At 37.2% G+C, this 22,547-nt stretch overlaps 1 protein-coding gene across 9 annotated transcripts in view; it reads left to right on the forward strand.

Moving 5' to 3' along the window:
• USP3 (ubiquitin specific peptidase 3) overlaps positions 1 to 22,547 on the forward strand; it is a 107,605-nt gene that overhangs the window by 55,424 nt on the left and 29,634 nt on the right. For 7 of the 9 annotated variants that reach the window (XM_086710886.1, XM_086710885.1, XM_086710887.1 and 4 more), the window contains 8 exons: positions 162 to 243; positions 1,468 to 1,550; positions 3,825 to 3,938; positions 6,650 to 6,763; positions 16,722 to 16,868; positions 17,541 to 17,585; positions 20,184 to 20,290; positions 20,433 to 20,513. In XM_086710886.1, coding sequence (XP_086567012.1) covers positions 162 to 243; positions 1,468 to 1,550; positions 3,825 to 3,938; positions 6,650 to 6,763; positions 16,722 to 16,868; positions 17,541 to 17,585; positions 20,184 to 20,290; positions 20,433 to 20,513 — 773 coding nt within the window. The remainder of the gene's footprint in view (positions 1 to 161; positions 244 to 1,467; positions 1,551 to 3,824; positions 3,939 to 6,649; positions 6,764 to 16,721; positions 16,869 to 17,540; positions 17,586 to 20,183; positions 20,291 to 20,432; positions 20,514 to 22,547) is intronic. The other 2 variants (XM_086710888.1, XM_086710891.1) reach the window with 1 other exon arrangement.

The raw sequence follows: 22,547 nt of genomic DNA on the forward strand, positions 1-22,547 counted from the left end.
GAGTTTAAGTACTCTTTGGCCCCTCTCATTTCAAGGGCTTCCTCCCTTCTTGTAATCTGAATAGAGCAACAGAAGCCCTGTCTAGGATTAGAGGCAGAAGTACAGGCTGTGTAGTATGTGTGCGTCAATGTCTTTTTTACTATCTGTTTTTGTTTTAATAGCTCCGCTTTCACGGCTGACAGGCATAGGAAAAGAAAACTTTTGGAAAATTCATCACTAAACACCAAGTTATTAAAAGTAAATGTAAGTAATTAAAATTTATGCAAATGTAGGAATTGGTTTAGACCTAGTCGCTGTTTTTGTTACATCTCTAACACTAATGTTGGTCCTTATGAACTTTCATAAATGTATGCCTTGGATTTGGAATATTTTGCGAAATGTTTGCCACTTGTACTAATGATTCTTGATGTGACTGAATACCCCAGTGAGTCCATCTGTCAGTGCCTTCCTTCCATCAGGATTACTACTGTGTTCCTCTCCCTTAGCAAGTGTTCATTCTGAAAGCCTAGTCATGTATCTTATTACTCTGTTCCTGAAGATCCCACAGTTCTTTGCTTCCTTCTGTTAAAGGTCCTAAGTGCAAATTCTATGGGTCTGAGGTTTTGGTAAGTTTTGTTTCTTAGGACTTCATTAATAAAAGTCTATCATGAAAGAATATGCTTCCTCATTTTGGTAACCATCTGTTACCAGATGTATGAGCCATGAATAAATTAAAAAAATTTAACGGTCGCTAAATACTTATAAATACATCAGTAATTTTGCCCTACACCTGCCTCTCTGCTGTCATGCTAGTTATGTTTAGACATGCACTTAATTGAAGTGTTATGATTTTGTGTGATAAAGAGCTTAAAGTGTTCCCTGGCCATCTGAGTTATGGGCAGAGAGGTTTTGTGTTGGATTGGTAGATTCACTTCTAAGGTGTAATATTTAGATGTCATGGTGCATTTGTAGAGTTAATCAGAAAACAAAGCCTTGGTCTTTAAGGGAAATTCAGGTAGCGTTTTAAAGACTGATATCCTGTTGCTAGGAATACATGTATTGGTCTTTTATGCATGGCTTAGAGTTAAAAGTTTGGGGACAGATTTATTTGAGGTGTATATGTTTATATTTTTCAATTTGTAGTAGTTTTAATAAAATCTTGTAAAAGCATTCCGTCTTAAAACTTTATTTCATTTAAGGATCTTCCTGGTTTTTATATCGTGTACTCCATGGTATTTATTAATGCTGATTTCCATATAAGCTTCCACGGGGTACTTCCATTGAGAACAATCCCAGGATCAAAAGTAGGCTTTTAAAAATATCTGGATACTTAGAGAGTAGAACGAGAGTTTGAAATATTCATTGGACAAAAAAGGACCAATTCCAAATTGGTTTGATGCTAGAGTTTCAAATATAGGCCTTTGCTTTGATGTCTGACACAGCCTTCTCTTGGTATTGCTGATGGCCTTTTCTTATCCCATTTTACAGGGAAGCACCACTGGCATTTGTGCCACAGGCCTTCGGAATTTGGGGAACACATGTTTCATGAATGCCATCCTTCAGTCACTCAGGTAATGTTCAGATCAGAGTTAGTTTCTAGCAAAACGGTTAGGAGCAAAGGCTCAGGCTTCAGATTTTATCTCTGCCACTAACTCTAGTCATGTGGCATGTTATCTCATTTCCCTGTGCCTTAGTTGCCTCATCAGTAAAATTGAGGTTAATAGTTCTGCCTCATAGGATGGTTGGGAAGATTAAATAATATAATTTCTATAAAGTGTTTAGAACAGTGTCTAGCAGTAAGTAACTGTTAGTTGTCATTATTTATATCCTGTTGCTTCTTGAATGAACTAGAGCAGAGGTCAGAAAACTTTCTCAGTAAATGGCCAGATAGTAAATACTTTAGTCTTTGCATCCCACACACAGTGTCTCATATCTTCTTCTCTTCCCCCTCTCTTCTACCCCAACCCTTTATAAACATCTCTTTAAAAATGTAAAAGCTTGGTGGGGAGCCTGGATGGTTCAGTCTGTTAACCGTCAGACTTCAGCTGAAGTCATGATCTCACAGTTCATGAGTTCAAGCCCTGCATCAGGCTCTATGCTGATGGCTCAGAGCCTGGAGCCTGTTTCAGATTTGTGTCTCCCTCTCTCTCTGCTCCTCCCCGCCATTTCCTCCCTTCCTCCCTGGCTGCCTCCTTTTCCCTCCCTCCCTCCCTCACTCCCTCCCTCCCTCTCTCCCTCCCTCTCTCTCTCTCTCTCTCTCTCAAAAATAAATAAACATTAAAGAAAATTTTTTTAAATGTAAAAGGTCACTGGCCCAGGATCAGATTTGGCCTGTGGGCTGTAGTATGCAGACCCCAGGATTATAGGGAACCTTGTTCAGAGTTGAATCTGATTATAGTTGAGTCTTTTTTTTTTTTTTTTTTTTTTTTTAGAGAGAGTGCATGAGCAGGAGAGAGGGGCAGAGGGAAAGAGACAGAATCCTAAGCTCAATCCCATGACCCTGGGATCATGACCCGAACTAAAGTCAAGAGTTGGAGGCTCAACCAGCTGAGCCACCTAGGGGAGTCTTATGCTATTTATTTATTTAATTAATTATTTAACTTTTTTTTTACACTTATTCATTTTTTGAGAGACAGTGTGAGCGGAGGAGGGGCAGAGAGAGAGAGAGAGAGAGACAGAGAGAGAGAATCGGTAGCAGGCTCCAGGCTCTGAGCTTGTTAGCACAGAGTTGGACGTGGGGCTTGAACTCACCAGCTGTGTGATCATGATCTGAGCTGAAGTTGGACGCTTAACCAACTGAGCCACCCAGATGCCCCTATTTATTTATTTTTGAGAGAAAAGGAGACCGAGCACGCGCGGGGGAGGGGCAGAGAGAGAAGGAGACAGAGAATCTGAAACAGGCTCTGAGCTGTCAGCACAGAGCCCAACGCAGGGCTTGAACTCACGGACCGCAAGATCATGCCCTGAGCCAAAGTCAGATGCCTAACCGACTGAGCCATCCAGGTACCCTGCCCCCCCATTAGTTGAGTCTTAAATATGATCATAAGATCAGATGTTTAGAAGATCTTTAAAATGTAAGATAAGTAGTAAAAATAAAATACCCAACAAGGTTGACCTCAGTTATATAGAAGAAATTATTTTGAAAGCCATATACTTGTAGATTTTAATGCGCCATCAAAGGCCAGAATAAATTATCGTCTTAAGGCCACCTTGCTAATAAGGAACAGAAATCATACTTGGTCCCACCTTAAAGATACTATCTCTTGACTTATCTAGTTTTTTTCAAACAAGAAACTCAAATCACTGCAGAATTCTCCTTATTACTCTGTACTGTATATCTAAACAATATGGTTGGTTTCATGGTTTGTTTTTATTTGAGGAAATTATTGAATACCTGGAAACAGGCACCCCCCCCCCAAAAAAAATGGTGACAACCTTTGGGGGAGGGGAATTGAGGATATAATGAAACATTTTTTAAAGTTTTATTTATATGAGTAATGTCTGCACCCAATGTGGGCTTGAACTCACAGCCCTGAGATTAAGAGTCACATGCTGTTCCAACTGAGCCAGCCAGGCACCCCAGAAGTGAGGAATTTTTTTTTAAAGAGATTTTGCTTTAAGCTCTTTGTTCATTTCTACAAAGTCATCTGTTAATACTGTTTTCTTAGAGTAAATGAAGAAACTTAATGAGGAAACTCAAAGCAATTTCTTGAGAAAGTGAAATCACATTTTCAAAATTCACATGTGGGTTTTATACAACTTTCTTTACAGTCCTAGTAAATTCTTTTTTTTCTTTTCTTTTTTTTTTTTTTTTAAATAATTTTCTTCCCTTCCTTTTAAAATAGTAACATTGAGCAGTTTTGCTGTTATTTCAAAGAACTGCCCGCTGTGGAGTTAAGGAATGGGAAAACAGCAGGAAGGCGAACATACCACACCAGGAGCCAAGGGGATAACAATGTGTGAGTTCTAAGAATATGTCCTTTCTGGCTTTGAGCTACAAAACAAGTGACTCTTACTGGTGATTTCCATTTCATTATGTGAGTTAATAGGCACATACATTTTAAAACACTCTTCTAAAAATTGTGTTTAAGTATGTAGCTGGTAATCTTAATAATTGTTGGAATTCTTTTATTTCTGTTTACCTAATGGGAGGATAAATTTAGCTCTCTACTTATTAAGTCTTTGTGGATTTGAGCTCTCAAATTGACATCTATATATGAAACACAGTTCTAGGTTTAGACCAGCATGAATATCATTAGCCTTTGTGAGTTGATTTGTCTTATAATAGTAGATAAACCTCTTTTGGCTAATAAAATTAATTTGTAGTCCTCACATTAATTATGGGGCAATGCAATCAATTTTTAGTTGACACGGAGAAGGGAAAATTGACAAATGATTATTGAGAACCGATATGTATGCAAATTCAGTGCAGCTGTGCTCTATTTGGGGTTCAGATAATCTCTATTATCTATTATCAGTGGGCACATTTTTTCATATTTTAACATTACTGAAATAAGGCTATGTTTTATAATTGGTATATATTTTAACGTAATATTCTTTCCGCCTGCCCATTCCTGCTCCCACACACCCCATCCCCACACATTCTGAAAAACCATTTTACGATCTGACATTATTCTGCTTAAGACGCTCAGGGAAATTACAATAGAACATGTTAGAATAGTGTACAGTTTGCATAGAGCCAAAATACCAGGGAACTTTAGAGCCAGGCATTGGAGTAGGGAGTAGTCATACCACTGTAAGTGATGTCTTCAGAGTTTACTTTGCTAGCAGCATATAGAATGAACTGGAAAAATGCCTGCATTCAAGGAGACTTCACACTTTATAGTATTTGGGTTGGAGGGGATAGCAGTGAAATAAGGAGGAAAAAATACATTTTTAGAAAAATTAAGGGATGTATGAGTAGTACTTGATGCATTAGTGTCATTTAGGGTTTAGTTATAAATTGCAGAAATTATCTCTGGCCATCTTAGGCAGAAAAAGAATTTATTAAAAGTCTGTTGGTAAGCTATTACTGGATGGGTGGAAAATCAGGTCTGGCATCTAGACATCCAGAACCATAGCCACAATCACCCCATGGAACTATCCCATAAGGATATTACTGTCCTCTAACACACTTCCCATTGTGACACCAGAGTTCCTGTTGCCAGCACTGCTGGAGTTGAGTGCTGGGTGAATGCTGCGGTTTCTGCTATTATTGCTGCCTCTGTACTCCAGGTGATGTTCTTTGTCATCAGAAGGAATTTGCCACTGCCCCAGCTTCTTCGCCTCACTAACTTCTGCTTCAAATAGGCAGGACCCAGGCCATGTACCTGAGTGCTGGCTGCAAGGTGGTTTGAGAAAGCAAGTATCTGGGCTTTCCAACCTCCATAGTGGGAAGCAGGCTCTGACTCTTACCCAGACTCTTAACGTGGGGAATTCCTCAAATACAGGAAGAAGGTTCAGGTACTAGGAAGCAAAAAATATGATTTGTGAGCACACTACTTACTGGATGACAAAGGTTGAGCTATTAGTGAGATTCTCTGAGAAACCAGTCAGGTATCTGTGAGGATGGTAGGTGTATTGACAGACACAGGTGTTGAAGTTGTTTGGTGATGTTTCAGTTTAACTGGTTATTGGAGGTGTTTCATTCTAGCTACCTACATAGGAAAACAAAATTAATAGTGACTTAAACAACCGTTGTTTATTTTCTCGTGTAAAAGTTAGAGATTATCCCTCTAGGGCTGTTTGACACCATCATCATGCTCCTTCTAGCTTTCTGTTCCACCAACCCTAGGGTAGGGCTGTCATCCACATAGTTCAGAGTGGTGCTGGATCGCCACCATTTTGTCCTTTCAGCTAGAAGGAAGAAGGAAGGGATTAATGACGACTACTCTTTCTCTTTAAGGAAATTTCTCAGAAGTTGAACACACTCAAAGTTTTTTATTCCAGGAGTTCTTACACCAAGCAAAAAATGGAAGTTCTGTTCCTATGAGAGAAGACAATGGTTATTGGGCGGTAGTAGGGAGAGTATAGAGAGCAGCTTTAGTGTACATTGGGTTTGAAGTGACAAAGGACATTCAGAAGAAAATTCCCCTTGGAAACTGGAAAAACCTGACTGAAATGTGGTCATGAGAGAATCTGGCTTTTAGATTTGGATTTGGGAGTCATGATGTAGAGCTGAGTGTCGAAGCTTTGTGGTCAGATGAATTGTCTCAGACAGAAATGAGCCGATTCTCACACACTGAGGTCTGGGAAGTGCTCCTTGTAAGTGGTAAGAAGGAAAACTACAGGAAATGGAGAAAGAGATTCTGTTACTTAAAAAGTTTTCTAAAAATGTACATTTTGAAGTAATTTGTAACTTCTCTATTGCTTTATTGTACAAGTATGCCATTACTCTGGCACACTCAATGTTCGTTGTGGGGTTAAAAAAACCTAGTTTTGTCTATAATTGCTGCTCTTTATGTGGGTTTTTGAGATGCTCTTACTTAACTGTCAGAATTAGGTTAGAAGAAACCAAACCCTTTTTATGTTTTCATTTTTTAAAATATATTTATTTTTTTAAATTTACATCCAAGTTAAGCATATATGTTTTCACTTTTTTTTATTATGAGTTGTAGCCAGTTGGACATTATGCATTGAAATAGTAGCCTCTCACTTTCTTCTTTTCCAGGTCTTTGGTCGAAGAGTTTAGAAAGACACTCTGTGCTTTATGGCAAGGTAGCCAGACTGCATTTAGCCCAGAGTCCTTATTTTATGTTGTTTGGAAGATCATGCCAAATTTTAGGTAAGTATTACTTAATGAAGCATATTTTAAAAATCAATATTAGTCTTCATACTATTCCTGGAACAATTTCCTATGAAGCGGTGGTATTCTAAATAATAAAGACTGGCTTTTATTTTGTTTTGTTATTAAAATGAGAAGAACAAGAGTTGGATCATTTGACTAGACAAATGTGTATGTTTAATATATAGACATTAAAAATGACTTTAACAAAGGGTAGGGGCAGTGCCTGGGTGGCTAATTCCGTTAAGTGTCTGACTGTTGGTTTTGGCTCAAGTCATGATCTCACGGTTCACGAGATCAAGCCCTGGGTCGGGCTCTGCACTAACATGACATTGACACCACAGAGCCTGCTTGGGATTCTCTTTCTCCCTCTCTCTCTCTGCCCCTCTCCTGCTGGTGCACACATGTTCTCATGCACTCTTTTTCTCACACACACACACACACACACAAACACAGGGAGTAGGATATTTTGTTCTGAAAACAAAGCCCTTATAAATAACTTAGGTGCTCTAGGAAAACATACTAGACAAAATTTCCTTGATTCTTTCAAAAAAATTTTTTTTAATTTAAATTTTTGTTAACCAACTTACAGTGAAGTATTGGCTTTGGAGTAGAAGTCAGTGATTCATCACTTACATACAGTACTCAGTATTCCTCACAGCAGGTGCCCTCCTTAGTACCCATCACCCATCTAGCCTGTCTCCCACCCTCCTCCATCAACCCATAGTTCGTTCGCTATCATTAAGAGTCCTTTGTGGTTTGTTTCCCTCTCTTCTCTTACTGCCTCCCTCCCATATGTTCATCTGCTTTGTTTCTTAAATTCCAAATATGAGTGAAATCATATGGTATTTGTCTTTCTCTGATTAATTTCACTTAGCATAACACATTCTTCATCCACATCATTGCAAATGGTAAGATTTCATTCTTTTTGGTGGCTGAATCCATTGTATATATTGTATACATACAATACATTGTGTGTGTGTGTATATATATATAATATATATATTATAATATAATATATATATACCACATCTTCTTTTAAGAAAATTTTTTAAATGTTTATTTGTTTTTGAGAGAGAGAGAGAAAGAGAGAGCGAGAGTGCTCAAGTAGGGGAGGGGCAGAGAGAGGGAGACACAGAATCCGAAGCAGGCTCCAGGCTCCAAGCTGACAGCACAGAGCCTGATGCGGGGCTCAGCTTTAGTAACCGTGAGATCATGACCTGAGCTGAAGTTGGACCCTTAACTAACTGAGCCACCCAGACGCCCCATAGCACATCTTCTTTATCCATTCATCAGTCAGTGGACATTTGGGCTCTCTCCATAATTTGACTATTATTGATAATGCTGTGTAAACATTGGGGTGCATGTACCCCTTTGAATCTGTGTTTTTGTATCCTTTGAGTAAATACCTAATAATGCAATTACTGAATCACAAGGAAGTTCTATTTTTAGTTTCTTTTTTTTAATGTCATTTATTTATTTAATTTTTTTATTTTTTAAAATTTACATCCAAATTAGTTAGCATATAGTGCAACAATGATTTCAGGAGTAGATTCCTCAGTGCCCCTTACCCATTTAGCCCCTCCCCCTTCCCACAACCCCTCCAGTAACTCTCAGTGTGTTCTCCATATTTATGAGTCTCTTCTGTTTTGCCCTCCTCCCTGTTTTTATATTATTTTTGTTTCCCTTCTCTTATGTTCATCTGTTTTGTCTCTTAAAGTCCTCATATGAGTAAAGTCATATGATTTTTGTCTGTCTCTGAGTAATTTCACTTAGCCTAATACCCTCCAGTTCCATCCACGTACTTGCAAATGGCAAGATTTCATTCTTTTTCATTGCCAAGTAATACTCCATTGCATGTATGTGTGTATATATATATATACACCACATCTTCTTTATCCATTCATCTATCGATGGACATTTAGGCTCTTTCCATACTTCGGCTATTGTTGATAGTGCTGCTATAAACGTGGTTCATGTGTCCCTTCGAAAAAGCACATCTGTATCCTGTGGATAAATGCCTAGTAGTGCGATTGCTAGGTTGTAGGGTTCTGTTTTTAGTTTGTTGAGGAGCCTTCATACTGTTTTCTAGAATGGCTGCACCAGTTTGCATTCCCACTAACAGTGTAAGACTGTTCCCCTTTCTCTGCATCCTTGCTAGTAGCTTTTGTTTCTTGTGCTAATTTTAGCCATTCTGACAGGTGTGAGGTGGTATCTTATTGTGGTTTTGATTTATATTTCCCTGATGATAAGTGATGTTGAGCATCTTTTCATGTGTCTGTTAGTCATCTGGATGTCTTCTTTGGAAAAGTGTTCGTATCTTCTTTACGTTTCTTAACTAAGTTATTTGTTTTTTGGGTGTTGAGTTTGATAAGTTCGTTATAGCTTTTAGATATTAGATACTTTCAAACTTTTATGAAGAATAATTACCATATACACCATCTTGTTATTTCAACTAAAAAAAAATTCAAATGCAACTGCAGAAATATGTGCCTTACATTTCACTGTTAGGGCTGGGTTCTAAAGGTGTTAGAAGACTAGTCAAGGCTAGTCCATCGGGATTCAGTTTTCAGAAGGTAAGTGGGCCACATCCTAATGTGCCTGTGGAGTCACTGTGTTTTCCTTGCTGTCTCTGGCCTCACTTGAGAAGGGAAACAGCCTTGCTGTCAGAGGAATCTGCCTCTTCTCCTTGGTTAGTCATCTCTGTAGGGATTCAGGTAGTGGCAGATTTGAGGCACTGCAGGTGTTTGACAACAGTCTTTGCTACCTTCTGCTGATTTTATCCTCCTGAAGCGTGTCTGTACTCTTGCTAGTCAGGATGTGGGCATCTAATGTATATTCCTCTCCTTTAAAAACAAACAAACAAAAAACACAACAGCCTGCTTTAGTAAAAGTTAGCTATTTTTCTTGCTCTATTGCCTAATAGTAGTTTAGATATATTAGTAATATAAAGAAATGTTTAAAAGGTAATAAACAGAACTGTCATTCTTGAAAGGCTTGAAAAGTCTAGCCTTGAGGATCTGAGGTGATGGACTGTTGTTCCCCTGGTCTTTGTTTTGAAGGAAATTTCTTTTATATATCATGCCACTTAAATCCCCTTCCAGAGGAGATAAATTTTGTAAGGATTTTAAAGTTTCTTTTGTTTTTTTTAATTTTAAAAAATCTTTAATGTTTATTTTTTAAGAGAGCATAAGTGGGGGAGGGGGAGAGGGACGGGGGACAGAGGATCCGAAGCAGGCTCCACACTAATAGAAGTGAGACCAATGTGGGTCTCACAAACTGCGAGATCATGACCTGAGCTGAAGTCAGATGCTCAACCGACTGAGCCACCCAGGTGCCCCAGGATTTTAAAGTTTCTTGACTCTAAGTAGGAAAGGTGGAAATGACGGTTTCATTTACCACTAACCAAGTTTGGACTTAATATTAACATTTCTAACACAGTCTCCTAGTTAGACTCTTGGTAGGGACTTAGTCTTTGTGTTTTGTAAACTATATATTTATAAATACATACATATTTTTATATGTTTTTATATAGCTTATATGTTTTATAAACTATATAAAAATAGTTTCTATTTATTGAATGCTATGTGCCCAGTACTTTACGTCTTTTATGTCTGACTTTAATTAAAAAACCCAACAATAAAATTTGTCAAGGTAGGAAGGGTTAGCCCCATTTTAAAAAAGATAAAACTGAGAGGAGGTAAACTTGTTCAGTCTTAAGCATCTAGTAAGTGTAGGACCAGAATTAGAACCCAGGTCTTTGTGGAGTTGGTAAATGATAGATGTGTGAGCAGTAATTTGTCTACATGCCTGAATAAAGCTCACCAACTAACTTTATACTATTCTGCTTGGTCCCCATGGTGACTCAGGTCCTTTATTTTTCTTTCTTTCTTTTTTTTTTTTTTTTAAACTTATTTTTTTATTTTGGGAGAGAAAAAGAGCACGAGTAGGGGAGGGGCCAAAATCAAGGGTTGGATGCTTAACCGACTGAGCCACCCAGGTGCCCCTCAGGTCCTTTATTCTTAATCAGTTTAGAAACAGTATGAAACTTGTATTCAATAGAATTGTACTTTTCTTCTAAGTCTGCCCACATCTCTGCCCTTTGTATAAAGTTTCTGTAGCCTGTGAGCATGATTTTATTTTTAGCTGCTTAATTTTGCACATCCTGTTCCCTTACCGATGAAAGGAAAGGACTCTTGGAAAAGGTAACCAAGTTTCTGTTTATTTAAGGATGGACGGCACCCTAGATCTGAGAGGGGTGGCCCCATTCCCTAGAGAATAAATTGGATTATTTTCTTAAAAAAAAAAAAAAAGTTGAGAAATGGAGTGACTCCTAATACACATGAACTCTTAGATTTCCTTACTGACTGATGAGAGTAGAATGTGTGTTGTTCGCAGGGCTTTCATTTAGTTCTGCAGTAATTGAGATTGTTCCCCATTGTATTTTAATCAAAGAATAATTTTCTCTTGGTTAGATCTAGATCTTGAGATTATATCCAGGATAAAGCTTAAGTGTAAGGTTACTGTACAACACCCAGGTGTGAGGGAGGTGTGGGGCTTTCTTCTTAAAGCTGTTACTCCTTTTAGGTATGCAGGGTAAAGTTCCTATAGTGTGCCTATGTAGAAGTGTAGGGAGTCTTGAACTATGTTTTTGTTATATTTATGGTCCCCAAATAAATGTTTTAAAAACGTTATGAAGTGGGGCGCCTGGGTGGCTCAGTCTGTTAAGTGTCTGACTTCGGCTCAGGTCATGATCTCATGGTTCCTGAGTTTGAGCCCTGCATCAGGTTCTCTGCTGTCAGCACAGAGCCTGTTTCAGATCCTCTGTCCCCCTCTTCCCCTGCCCCTCCGTCACTTGTGTGTGCTCGCTCAAAAATAAATAATAAAACATTAAAAAAAAATGTTAGGAAGCCCATTTTCCTGATTAAAACCTATGACAGTGTCTCGGGAATTTGATCCCTTGGAATGAAATAAAAACATGCATCTGGAAGTAGGAACAGCTTTCATTCATTAAATAAATGCAGAAAAAAAATACACTGTAAATGTAATCAGCACCTTTGGGTATAGAAACCACCAAAGCTATTCTTTCTTTTTCCCTACTCAGACCAAAAGCCAGCAGGTAAACAATTGCCAAAGTTTGACCTTCTCAACATGCATATCTACTTACCACACTTCTTACTGCTACCTAGTATGTCCTGCTTTTCCTGTCCTTTTCCTTTTCATAAAAGTACCTTTAAGTTTATGTTTTTTAAATAGATAAAATACAAATGGCTCCAAATTTCCAAAGATGAAAAAAGGAATATACAATGAAAGTTTTTTCTTTTACTCTATTTACCAGCCATTCATTTTGTTTTCTGGAAGCATTCATAGTTACTAGATTTTTTTGTATCCTTTTGGTGATACTCTGTGTATATACAAGTGTGGGGTGTGTGTGTATAATTTTTAACAAGTGGTAACAAAATTTTTTTCCTACTTTGAAGTGATTCATATTAGTATCAATAACTTTCTTTCTCTGTTCATTTTATGGCCACATAGTGTTCTACTTTATGGTCATATCATAATTTATATACAGTCCCCTACCAGTGGTTATATAGACCATTTCTTTTGCTGTTGGAGACAGTGCTGCAGTGGATAGTCTCATACGTGTATGGGCAAGGTTCTAAGAGAGCAGTTGCTGGTTCAAGAGACAATTGCTGGGTCAAAAGATACTGGCTTTGGGGTGCTTGGCTGGCTCAGTTGGTAGAGCATGTGACTCTTGATTTGACTCTTGATCTCAGGCTTGTGAGTTTGAGCCCCACATTGGGCATAGAAATTACTTAAAAGAAAGATACTTGCTTTTAATTTCGATAGGCCTTTTTTTTTTTTTTTTAACTCCTTGCTTTCCTTAACATGATGTTTGTTGTCTCATTGCCTCTGTATCTTTGTTATGTTTGTCCTATGGGATTTGCTTTATGATGCCCAGTTTCTTCTTTAAGGTCAAGTTTAATGCTACCTCTCCAGGAGAGCCTCTTGATAATTCAGATCAGGTCCTGGTATTTATTCCCTTGCTTCTTATATCATTTTTGTACTGTCTCTGATTTCAGATAAACTTGACTTAATATGTATTGGCCTTGACTTCTCAAAATCGAGTTTTCTGTAGTTTTGTTTTTATCAGTTCTTGTTGTAATTAATGTTTAAAAATGATGGGTGAATAAAGTACTGAAACATTATTTTTATATTTGCTAGCTAACTTGGCTTTGTAGAGAATATAAAAAATATCTTTGTGGATAACAAATAAGTCTCTGCATGTGAGATCTTAATTTAATGGTAATCTTTCTAGGTATGCTGTTAGCAATTTATAAATAAGTAGTACTATTTCTTCTGAGTAGGAGTTTTGCTTTTGTATGTTTTTGTGTGTTTTGTAAATAAAATCAATCATGTTTGTTATTTTCACTTTTTGGTATTTTTATCTCCGAGAAACTCAGCCATGGTTGATTCCACAAAATGGATAGGAATAGATAAATGTAATTGATTTTGGTATTTAGATAATTTGGAAAAAATAGTAACAATTATTTTATGAATGTTAAAAAATATGAATTTTAATTTTATGAATGTTATTTAAAAAATAAGAACACGACCTAAAATTAGAGTATGTCCTAGGTATTTTCGAAGAAGTTTTCTCTGGAATGATAAAATTTGATTCTGTATAGGCATATTCTGTTCCCTATTGGACTTTGCATTTTATGCATTACGTACTGGTACTGCCAAAACAGAGCATAGTCAATAATGTACAGGTGTATGTCACGACTGTGTGTGTTTTGGCTTCATACAGGAAGTACTTGCATCTGTTTGTATTCTGTGGTATCTGTTTCATTACTTGGAATGTCTGCTTTTCACACTTAAGCTCAGGTACAAAGTAGCATTTTCTTTTACTATTCTTCATTGGAACTTTTCTTTATTTGTACGATGTGAGTAAATATAGCTTGTCTTGGGGCACCTGGATGGCTCAGTCAGTTATACTCCTGACTCTTGATTTTGGTCTCACGGTTCGTGGGTTCGAGCCCCACGTTGGGCTCCATGTTGACAGTGCGTTGCTTGCTTAGGATTCTCTCTCTCTCCCTCTCTCTCTGCCCTTTGCACTCTCTCTCAAAATAAACTTTTAAAAAAATTTTAAAAAACATAGCTTGTCTTATCATGCCAAAAATTGTTGTGAAGAAACAGTTGCCCCTGTATTCTTATACGTGGTGCTTCAGCAGTGCCCCTCTTTCTCGTCTCCTTCACTCAGAAGGGATGCTTCATGATATTTGCATTGTGGTCGCCAACCATTATTTCTCACAGCATCTTTATGACACAGATTTTCTGTAAGCATTAAGGAGGTAATCTTTATCTAAGGTTACAAACAAATGGAGATAAGGAACAGTGTTAAAACTGGAGCCACTGTTTTTTCCCCTCGGTCTTTACTTTCTTAATTCTGGTCTGTCAGAGAGATACCAGTTGGCTTTTTTTTTTTTTAATGTTTATTTATTTTTGAGAGAGAGAGACAGAGAATGAGTGGGGGAGGGGCACAGAGAGAGGGAGACACAGAATCTGAAGCAGGCTTCAGGCTCTGAGCTGTCAGCACAGTTGACAGCGGGGCTTGAACTCATGAACTGTGGGATCGTGACCCGAGCCGAAGTCAGACACTTAACCAACTCAGCCACCCAGTTTTTTTATAAATCTATTTCCTCACTAATTCACAAGCACTTGTTTGGGTGACGTCACTGAAATGATTTGTATACAAAACAAACATTGCATCCAATGTGAGGAGTGTTTCCTTTAAACATGATTACCAACCAAGAGAGACATAAGTTGAATGCAAAGGAAATTTTGAAGCTCCAGATTGTATAATTGGGAAATAATTGAAAAGCTAACTGAAGTTTGTTGGTTGTAACTTACTAAATAGTATTTTTTAAGACTTTCAGATAAGTCAGTGAAAGTGTTTAAAAATGGAGTTGTAAATGTCTGTTTAGTCAATCAGAAAAATTTCCTAGTCTTAAATTTTTTTTTAATGTTTATTTTTGAGAGAGAGGGAGAGAGAGACATGGTGTGAGCCAGGGAGGGGCAGAGAGAGAGGGACACAGAATCCGAAGCAGGCTCCAGGCTCCAAGCTTCCAGCGCAGAGCCTGATGCGGGGCTCGAACTCACAAACTGCGAGATCATGACCTGAGCCAAAGTTGGACACTCAACCGACTGAGCCACCCAGGGGCCCCAAAATTTCCTAGTCTTAGAAGAAAAGAAGCAGAGCTGGTGGGTTTTTTTTTTTTTTTTTTTTTTTTTTTTTTTTTTTTTTGGTAAAGATCACAAATTGGAACAAAAATATAAGTTATACCTTTATAGAGTGTTCCATGATCACATGAAGGTTAAAAAAAATGTTCCTCATGGTAAGGGAAGTGTTTGAAAATGCTGTGCTTTTATATAAGAAAAGAGAATCATGGTGTGTTGGGAAGCATTCATGAATGTACATTAGGAAGATTGTTTTTTAAAAAGGAATGGATATGTGTTTGATGAAAGAACAAATCAACATAACTACAAAGTACTGGTTTTCATGACCCATTTGAGAAAAATGATTAGAGATTAGTTTATTTTGGTGAGAGAATAAAACTGTTTTATATGTGATAGAATTTCACATATGATCTGAGATACTAATCTTAACTTTGAGTCATAAAAAAAATTGGATGTTATGATGAAAAAGTTTAAAGCACCTCCATAGATATGTAAAAGAACTACCAACTTGGAATACTTTTGACTGAATTTTAACATTTTTGTTTATAGAAGTCTTAGAAGAAATCCTTGTACATATATTGATACTTAGTTGCTGAACAGATCAGTTAAAGCTATAGTGGTCAAGTGACTTCTGACTTACGTTGCATTGGTTGGGTAGATGTTTTCAATAATTTATGATTTTCAGGAGAAATTTTAGGGAAAGGAGGAAAATATATATTGAAGGAAACTCTGCTTGAAAGAAATTTGTTTGTGGAACCACTGCCTAGAAGAGTGGTGGAAGTTTTGACTCAAGACCAAGCCAGAAAAACTTGTGATTTAAAAGATAAAAAGAACCTCCATGCTAGCAAACTGTAGTCAGAAATGTTTTCTACCCATAGTGTTTTAAAGTACTTTGTACGTGTATCATTGCTTGATTATTTTATGTACGTTAACCTCTATAATCTTCAACTATACCAGCTTCATTTTCTGTCTGCCTTCATTACTGTTCACTTGTCATGGTCTATATTAGTATCAGAATTCCATACAATTTCCTGTCTGAATATAGTACAAGAAATAAGTTAAGAATATGTTGCTGCTTATATTCAAGTTTTAGGCTAGAGCATAATTGTATATGAGTCAATGCATTTTTTAGAGTATTTATTTTAAAAATGTCTTTTGAATCAGAGATTAGGAACCAAGTATAGACTCTTTAGAAAGTTAAAAAAAATTAGTATCTTTCAATCTAAAAAAATAGTTTTAAATTCCTTATCTCTTATAACGGTAGTTTAGACCTAGTTTTCTGGTGAGGGCAACATGTGACACTTTTAACATTTGAGCATCTTCTAGAGAGGCCATGTGTGATAGTGGGAAAGCTCGGAGTCCATCTAGGAGACATGGGTTAGAGTTCGTCCCATCTCTGTAAGTCCTTTGTTATAGAACTTAGGCACGTCATACACCCCTTTTCTTGCCCCCTCAGTTTTCATCTCTAAAGTGAGTTCAGTTGAGATCACTGCAAGCCCAGTTAGCTCTAATGTTCTGTGTTTTCACACTTGTTTTAGGAGAATTGTTCCTCATAGAGAAATTTTAGAAATTCTCCCTGAAGAGAAGTAAAACCTGGGGCAAGTGGGGGGACTGTGCTCTGAGGTGGGACTGCAGCCCTTCACAACGCTTTGCCTTCCTGAATGTTTGGCTGGGCAGGTGGAGCCTCCCCAGTGACGGTTGTTTCTTTTTGCTTTAGGGGCTATCAGCAACAGGATGCCCATGAATTCATGCGATACCTTTTGGACCACCTGCACCTGGAACTCCAGGGTGGTTTCAATGGCGTTTCCCGCTCAGCAATTCTGCAGGAGAATTCTGCTCTGTCTGGAAGTAACAAATGTTGCATGTAAGATGTAGTTTTCTTCTTTTGTTTTTAGGAGGACCTCAAACATTTCTGTTGGTGTTACTATTTATTAGCTTTGTAATGGAAGGTGGAGAGTTTTCCTGGATCTTTGGTGAAATTTTTGGGCACTTGAATTTAGTAACAAGTGGGTGAGCATGTGCCTCCTGCTTCCATACCAGAGGCATTCTGTACTTGCTTCTTGGTGTAGTACCGATTGTTTTTGGTATATTTTAAAATATGAAAAAGAACAGAAAATATTTTGTACAATTTAGCATTTAAAAATTCCTTGCCAAATGTATTGAATAATGTTTGGGAGACTTAATTTTCTTTACTAAAATAATTATATTTATTCAGTAGAAACAAAGGCTTAAAATATTTTGAATGTAAATTTTCCTTACATTTGTTCTTGAATGAAATTGAGGCCTTTGTAAGTTCTCAGAATTTTTCTTGCCTGTCAGTAGGAATAAAACAAACCTTTTAGATTGTTTTCCCGGGTACTAAAACCCCAAAATATACATTGAGATTAGAAAGTTTATTTTGCTTGAGGTTGGGATGATTTGCTGTTATTTCAGGCTGATTTTGTTTAAGTGTAGTCTCCTTTTGTTCAAATTTTTTTGAATTGACCTGTGTCAGAAAGGGATTTACAAGACAAATTTTTTGTATTGACCTGTGCAGGAAAGGGATTTACAAGACAAACTCCCTAGAGACAGAAAGAAAAGAGTAAGTAACATATGGGGGTCACTATAGTATTGCCTTGCAGTTCACAAATCTGATTTAATTTGGAGTTAGGGTCCTTACAATGACAGAGCAGCCTCATAGCTAATCTGGCCGTATCAGAGAAGGGCAACCATTTGAATTGCCATGCTTTTCAAAATGTTTGGCTCTCTGGGGCCTACTGGTTATGATTCCAGTTAGAATCCAGTACAGAAAGGGAGGGATCTGTGACCTGGTAGAACTCTTCTTGATGCTAGCACCAAGTTGACAGTAGTATTAAGTGAAAACTTCTGCTTTGTATTTTATGATGGAATTTCATACACTAAGAATATTGAACTGGGCCTTTATCAAGGGTAGTCTGTGTGAGGTGAGAGGGTATATGTTTTTATTTTATTTGATGCCCAAGGCACCCTCATGGGAGTCACAATGTGTAATAGTCCTAGGATGATCTAGTAACTGATGAGTTTTCAGCATTAGCTCAATCTTTTCTTGATATTTTAAAGAGTAGTAATTGTAAGTTCCATTAGTGAGTTAGGAACAAAAAGAAGAAAATTATCATTTCAGGATCTAAGCATCATATTTGCTAAAACTGCAAAAAAGGTCTCCTCTGCACTGTTTACTTGTGTAAACACATCCAGCCCTGCTGAAGGTGGGGATGGTAGAAATAAATGACAGACGTGTTCTTTTTAGTACACAGAAAATCGTTACTGCCAATATAAAGGACCCTAGCGGCGTGAGGCTGTCCAAGTAGCTAATATTTAAACACTCTTATAACACAGTTATAATAAATGGGAAAGCAGTTTTGAAATTATTTATGAATCTCGTTTTAAATCATTTAATGCCATACACATCGCATAGTCAAGACTTGATTAGTATCCTTTTCTCAGTGGAAGAAATAAAGCAGTTTCCATTTTAACTAAGGGTGTCATTGTATGAGAACATCAGTATGAAAAGGTCATAGTCCTTTATGACATAGATATTCCACCTGAAACCTGAAGTGGCTTTATGTCACATAGTTCCAATGTATCTTCCCTTTTTTAATTTACTAAATCTAGATATCTTATGAAAAACTTTAAAAAAGGTGAAGCAACAGTGTATTTCTTTGCCAGTAAGGAACAGAAGCCTTTCTGTGGAAAAGGAAGCAAACATTTAAAATAATATAATTGCTCAAGTAGGTTTTGTCTGTCTCACCGTTGCAGTGGGTTTAATTTTGGAGCAAATCAGAAAGTACGGTTACGTATGTTAGAAGTATTACTGCTTGCAAGTGACAGAAACCACCTAAAATTGCTATCAGCAGAAAAGGAGCATTTACTGACTTAACTGCATACGTAAGTGCACAAAGGTTAATAATACACAAGTGTTTGTGGTAGGTACTATCAATGATAGCAAATAGTTGAAACCACCTGAAAAGCCATCACATTATATTGGTTAAATTAAGAAAAGGAGCATAGTGTTAAGAGCATCTGCTCACACCAGATCAGCTGTGTGACCCTGGGCCAAGTTGGACCTCAGCTTCCCGGTCTCTGAAGTGGGAATAATTGTATCTACTTCATAGAGTTGTTTTGCAGATGAATTGATTTAATACATGGAAAGTATTTTGAATGTAGTTCAGCATAGATTAAGTGCTCTCTAAGTGTTTGCTAATCCTGCTTTCATGGTGTACTTTCTTGGTGGTTCTTGCGTCTATTACGTGTTGGTACTGTGGCATGCCATACTGCTGTCAAAGAGAGTGAGGTATGTGTTCAAGACATATATTTTGAAAAAAAAAAAAGCAAAATGCAGGTATGAGCCTAATTATTATGCTAGTAGAAAAGCCTTGAAATAATTTGAAGGCTTTCCTTTTGGTAAGCTCTTGTCTGAAAGCACTGTGTAGACTCCCATTTCATCTTCACACCAGGCCTCTGAGGTAGGTAGATGTTATTCCTGTGGGACATGTGATGAAGCTGAAGCACAAAAAGTTAAGTACTTTAGGGCTATTGGTTTTGGTTTTTTGTTTAATCATTCTCAACCTATATTCTTGATCTCAGCAAGGAAATTACAGTATTATTTTAAGTGAGCTTTTTAAAAGGCTTGTTGATGGTAACATCTAGCCTTCAACTGTGAAGTCATACCTCCATCAGTAATTACTATGTATTAAATTTCTTTACCTTTTTTTCCTCAGCCTGACAGTTGACCATGTAAAAAATCTAAAACTATCCCTGAGTGAAGTTATTCAAAGTAATTGAGAGAGCTCCATATGAGAGACTTTGCAAAAATTTGAATATAAGGTGGTTTCCCTTTTTTCTGAGGGATATATTTGTGGGTAAAGGGGTCCTCTTGTCCTGAGTATAGGCATGTGCGTGATCTGTTAGTAATGACAAATGTCCAGGGTTAGTGACTTTTGGAGAAATCAATGGAATTGGAAGTGATAGTGGGGGAAGGGGGGGCAGTGGCTTAAACCTTTTATTTGGTAGATATCTCTATAGCGTTAAAGTTTTTGTATTTCATAATTTAAATAAAATATTTAATATCTGTTAAATAAATGACGTATTTCACCAAAGGGGAGCTTTGTACATATTTTCCATTTTTTACTGAGGTATTTTCCTCTGTGGTGATTTTCTTTAGAAATGGAGCATCTACGGTTGTCACAGCTATATTCGGAGGTATTCTCCAGAATGAGGTTAACTGCCTCATATGTGGGACAGAATCTAGAAAGTTTGATCCATTCCTAGGTAAGACATACTTGGCATGTAGAGATAAAATAATGTATTAAAATGACTGTAAAGAGATAAATGTACAAATATGCCAGTTTTTGAAATTCTTTTTTGAGTGTGGTATGTACCTTTAACAGCTGTTTTCCTATTTCCTTTTAAGACCTTTCATTAGATATTCCAAGTCAGTTCAGAAATAAGCGCTCTAAGAATCAAGAAAATGGACCAGTTTGTTCATTACGAGGTAAAGATACTTTAATGTTGTAGAATTGTTTTTCCACCTGAATAGACTCATAAACTCCATCTACATGTGCTATGATGTTAATTGCTTTAATGAACTTGTGTTATAACAAAAGTCAAACCTGAATGTCTTTTTCTATCAAACAAAAGAATGTGTGCCAGAGATACTAAATCAGACATAAGGTATTTCTCACCTTTTTCTTTAATACTGATTTAAAATTGAGAGTCTGTAACAGTTTCTGACCTAATGAAATAGAATTCATTTTGTGGATATACCACTAGTATCCATAGAAGGAAAGAACACTCAGCTAAATTTTTTTAAGTTAGGGTGTTATTCTTTTCTGTGACTAAGTTTTAGAAATCTATTGATGCTACATCTGTTGGTTAAGCCTGAGGCCTTGATTTTAAAAGCAGGACTATGAGATTTGGAACAGATTTTTTCTTTGATGAGTGTTAACTACTTTAGTCAAGGCCAAAGACTGATTTCTGACCATTTACTAAAGTGACTAGTTGTTCTCACTGATCATGAAAAGAAACTAAGATAGGAGAAAGAGGGCCTAGTGTGTGTTCTTTGATTACCTCTACACTGAAGGCAAATAACAATTTATACCCTGAATTGTCTGTTCACTGAAAGTAATTCTTTTTTCTTTCAGCTGTTCTAGGGAGTGTTGTCATAAGGATTTTTATATATTTTATATGTTTAGTATTTTATATATTATATATATCCACTTATATATATACACACACATATACACACACAGTTTTCCTACAGAAAATTCTAATTGGTCTATAACTACAGTGTCCACTGTGGTGAAGTCATACCACATAGGTGGTTGGTAAAAATGTAAATTAAAATTAAAAATTCATTTGCTTAGGTGATCAATAACCACATGTGACTAGTGGCTACTGTATTAGCATAGATGGAGAATATTTCCATTATTGCGTGAAGTTCTACTGGGCAGTACTGCTCTAGAATCAAATTATCCAAGTAGAAAAGAGTAAAACCACCACCACCATCACCTAGTAAAAATAACTGTTGGGGGAGGAGCAGGCTTGTCTGTGTCAGGTACATTGGGTAGCATCTAGTTTTGTTAAAAAAGGAGCAGCCTAGGTGCTTGTAGCGCTGTTCCTCAGGTAGTATGTTGAAGTCTCTCAGGGTGGCTGTCCAAGACACTGGACTCCTGTAAGACAGGGAAGAAACTGGGTATGAAAACATTTTGTAGATGCTTTCAGTTCCTCACCTTTGCAACAGTATTGATGGTCTCTTTTGAACAGAAGAAATTTAAGCAAATCCCATCTGCTCCTCTTCCCTGTAAAAGACATGGTTACAGGTTTCAAAAATACCACAGTGTACTTGGTATCAAATGTCAGATTATTTTCTCTTTATATTGATGGCATGTGAGCACAAGCTAACTTAATCATAAGACAAACATTTGACCATTTAGCGAGGAAAGCAGTGAGAAATTATTAGTTGTTGTCAAAGTCTGGTTATCTAAACTGGACATGGCTTCATTTTATAACTCCTTCAGTGAGAACAGTAATAATGCTGACATTAGTTAAGAAAAACCCACAAATGTTCTTTAGTACAAATATGTGAATATATATTTGAACAGTATTTCCTAATGTTTAACAAAACCCAGTAAGTCCAGATGATCTTGGAAACCCAAAGACCCTGGTTTGTTCAGGCTTCTTACCTTCCTTCTGCACTGTGTGCCCCCCTCCTGAATTGGTTGTATACGTGGTTATTATAGTCCCCTCTGGCATTTCACTTACTACCTATTCCAGAATGCTGTAATACTCAAAGACCTTACTCTCTGGAGACTGTCCAGGAGGGGAGAGTGTATGACATAGCTTAAGTGGTTGATTGGTACTATAAACAAGTGGCAAATGGCATCTGCCTTGCTTCCCAAGTGGTATTTTTCTTGGCATAGACTCCCTGAAATCTGATTTGATTGGGATTTAGCTTCAGGGGGCCCAGACCATCCTGAGGGGTTTAGGGTTTGGCTGGAAACAGGTTTCCTGTATTCTCAGCTGGTTT

This window comes from Puma concolor, chromosome B3 (genome assembly GCF_028749965.1).
Source record: "Puma concolor isolate L17-30 chromosome B3, mPumCon1.1.hap2, whole genome shotgun sequence".
NCBI classification, from domain to species: domain Eukaryota; kingdom Metazoa; phylum Chordata; class Mammalia; order Carnivora; family Felidae; genus Puma; species Puma concolor.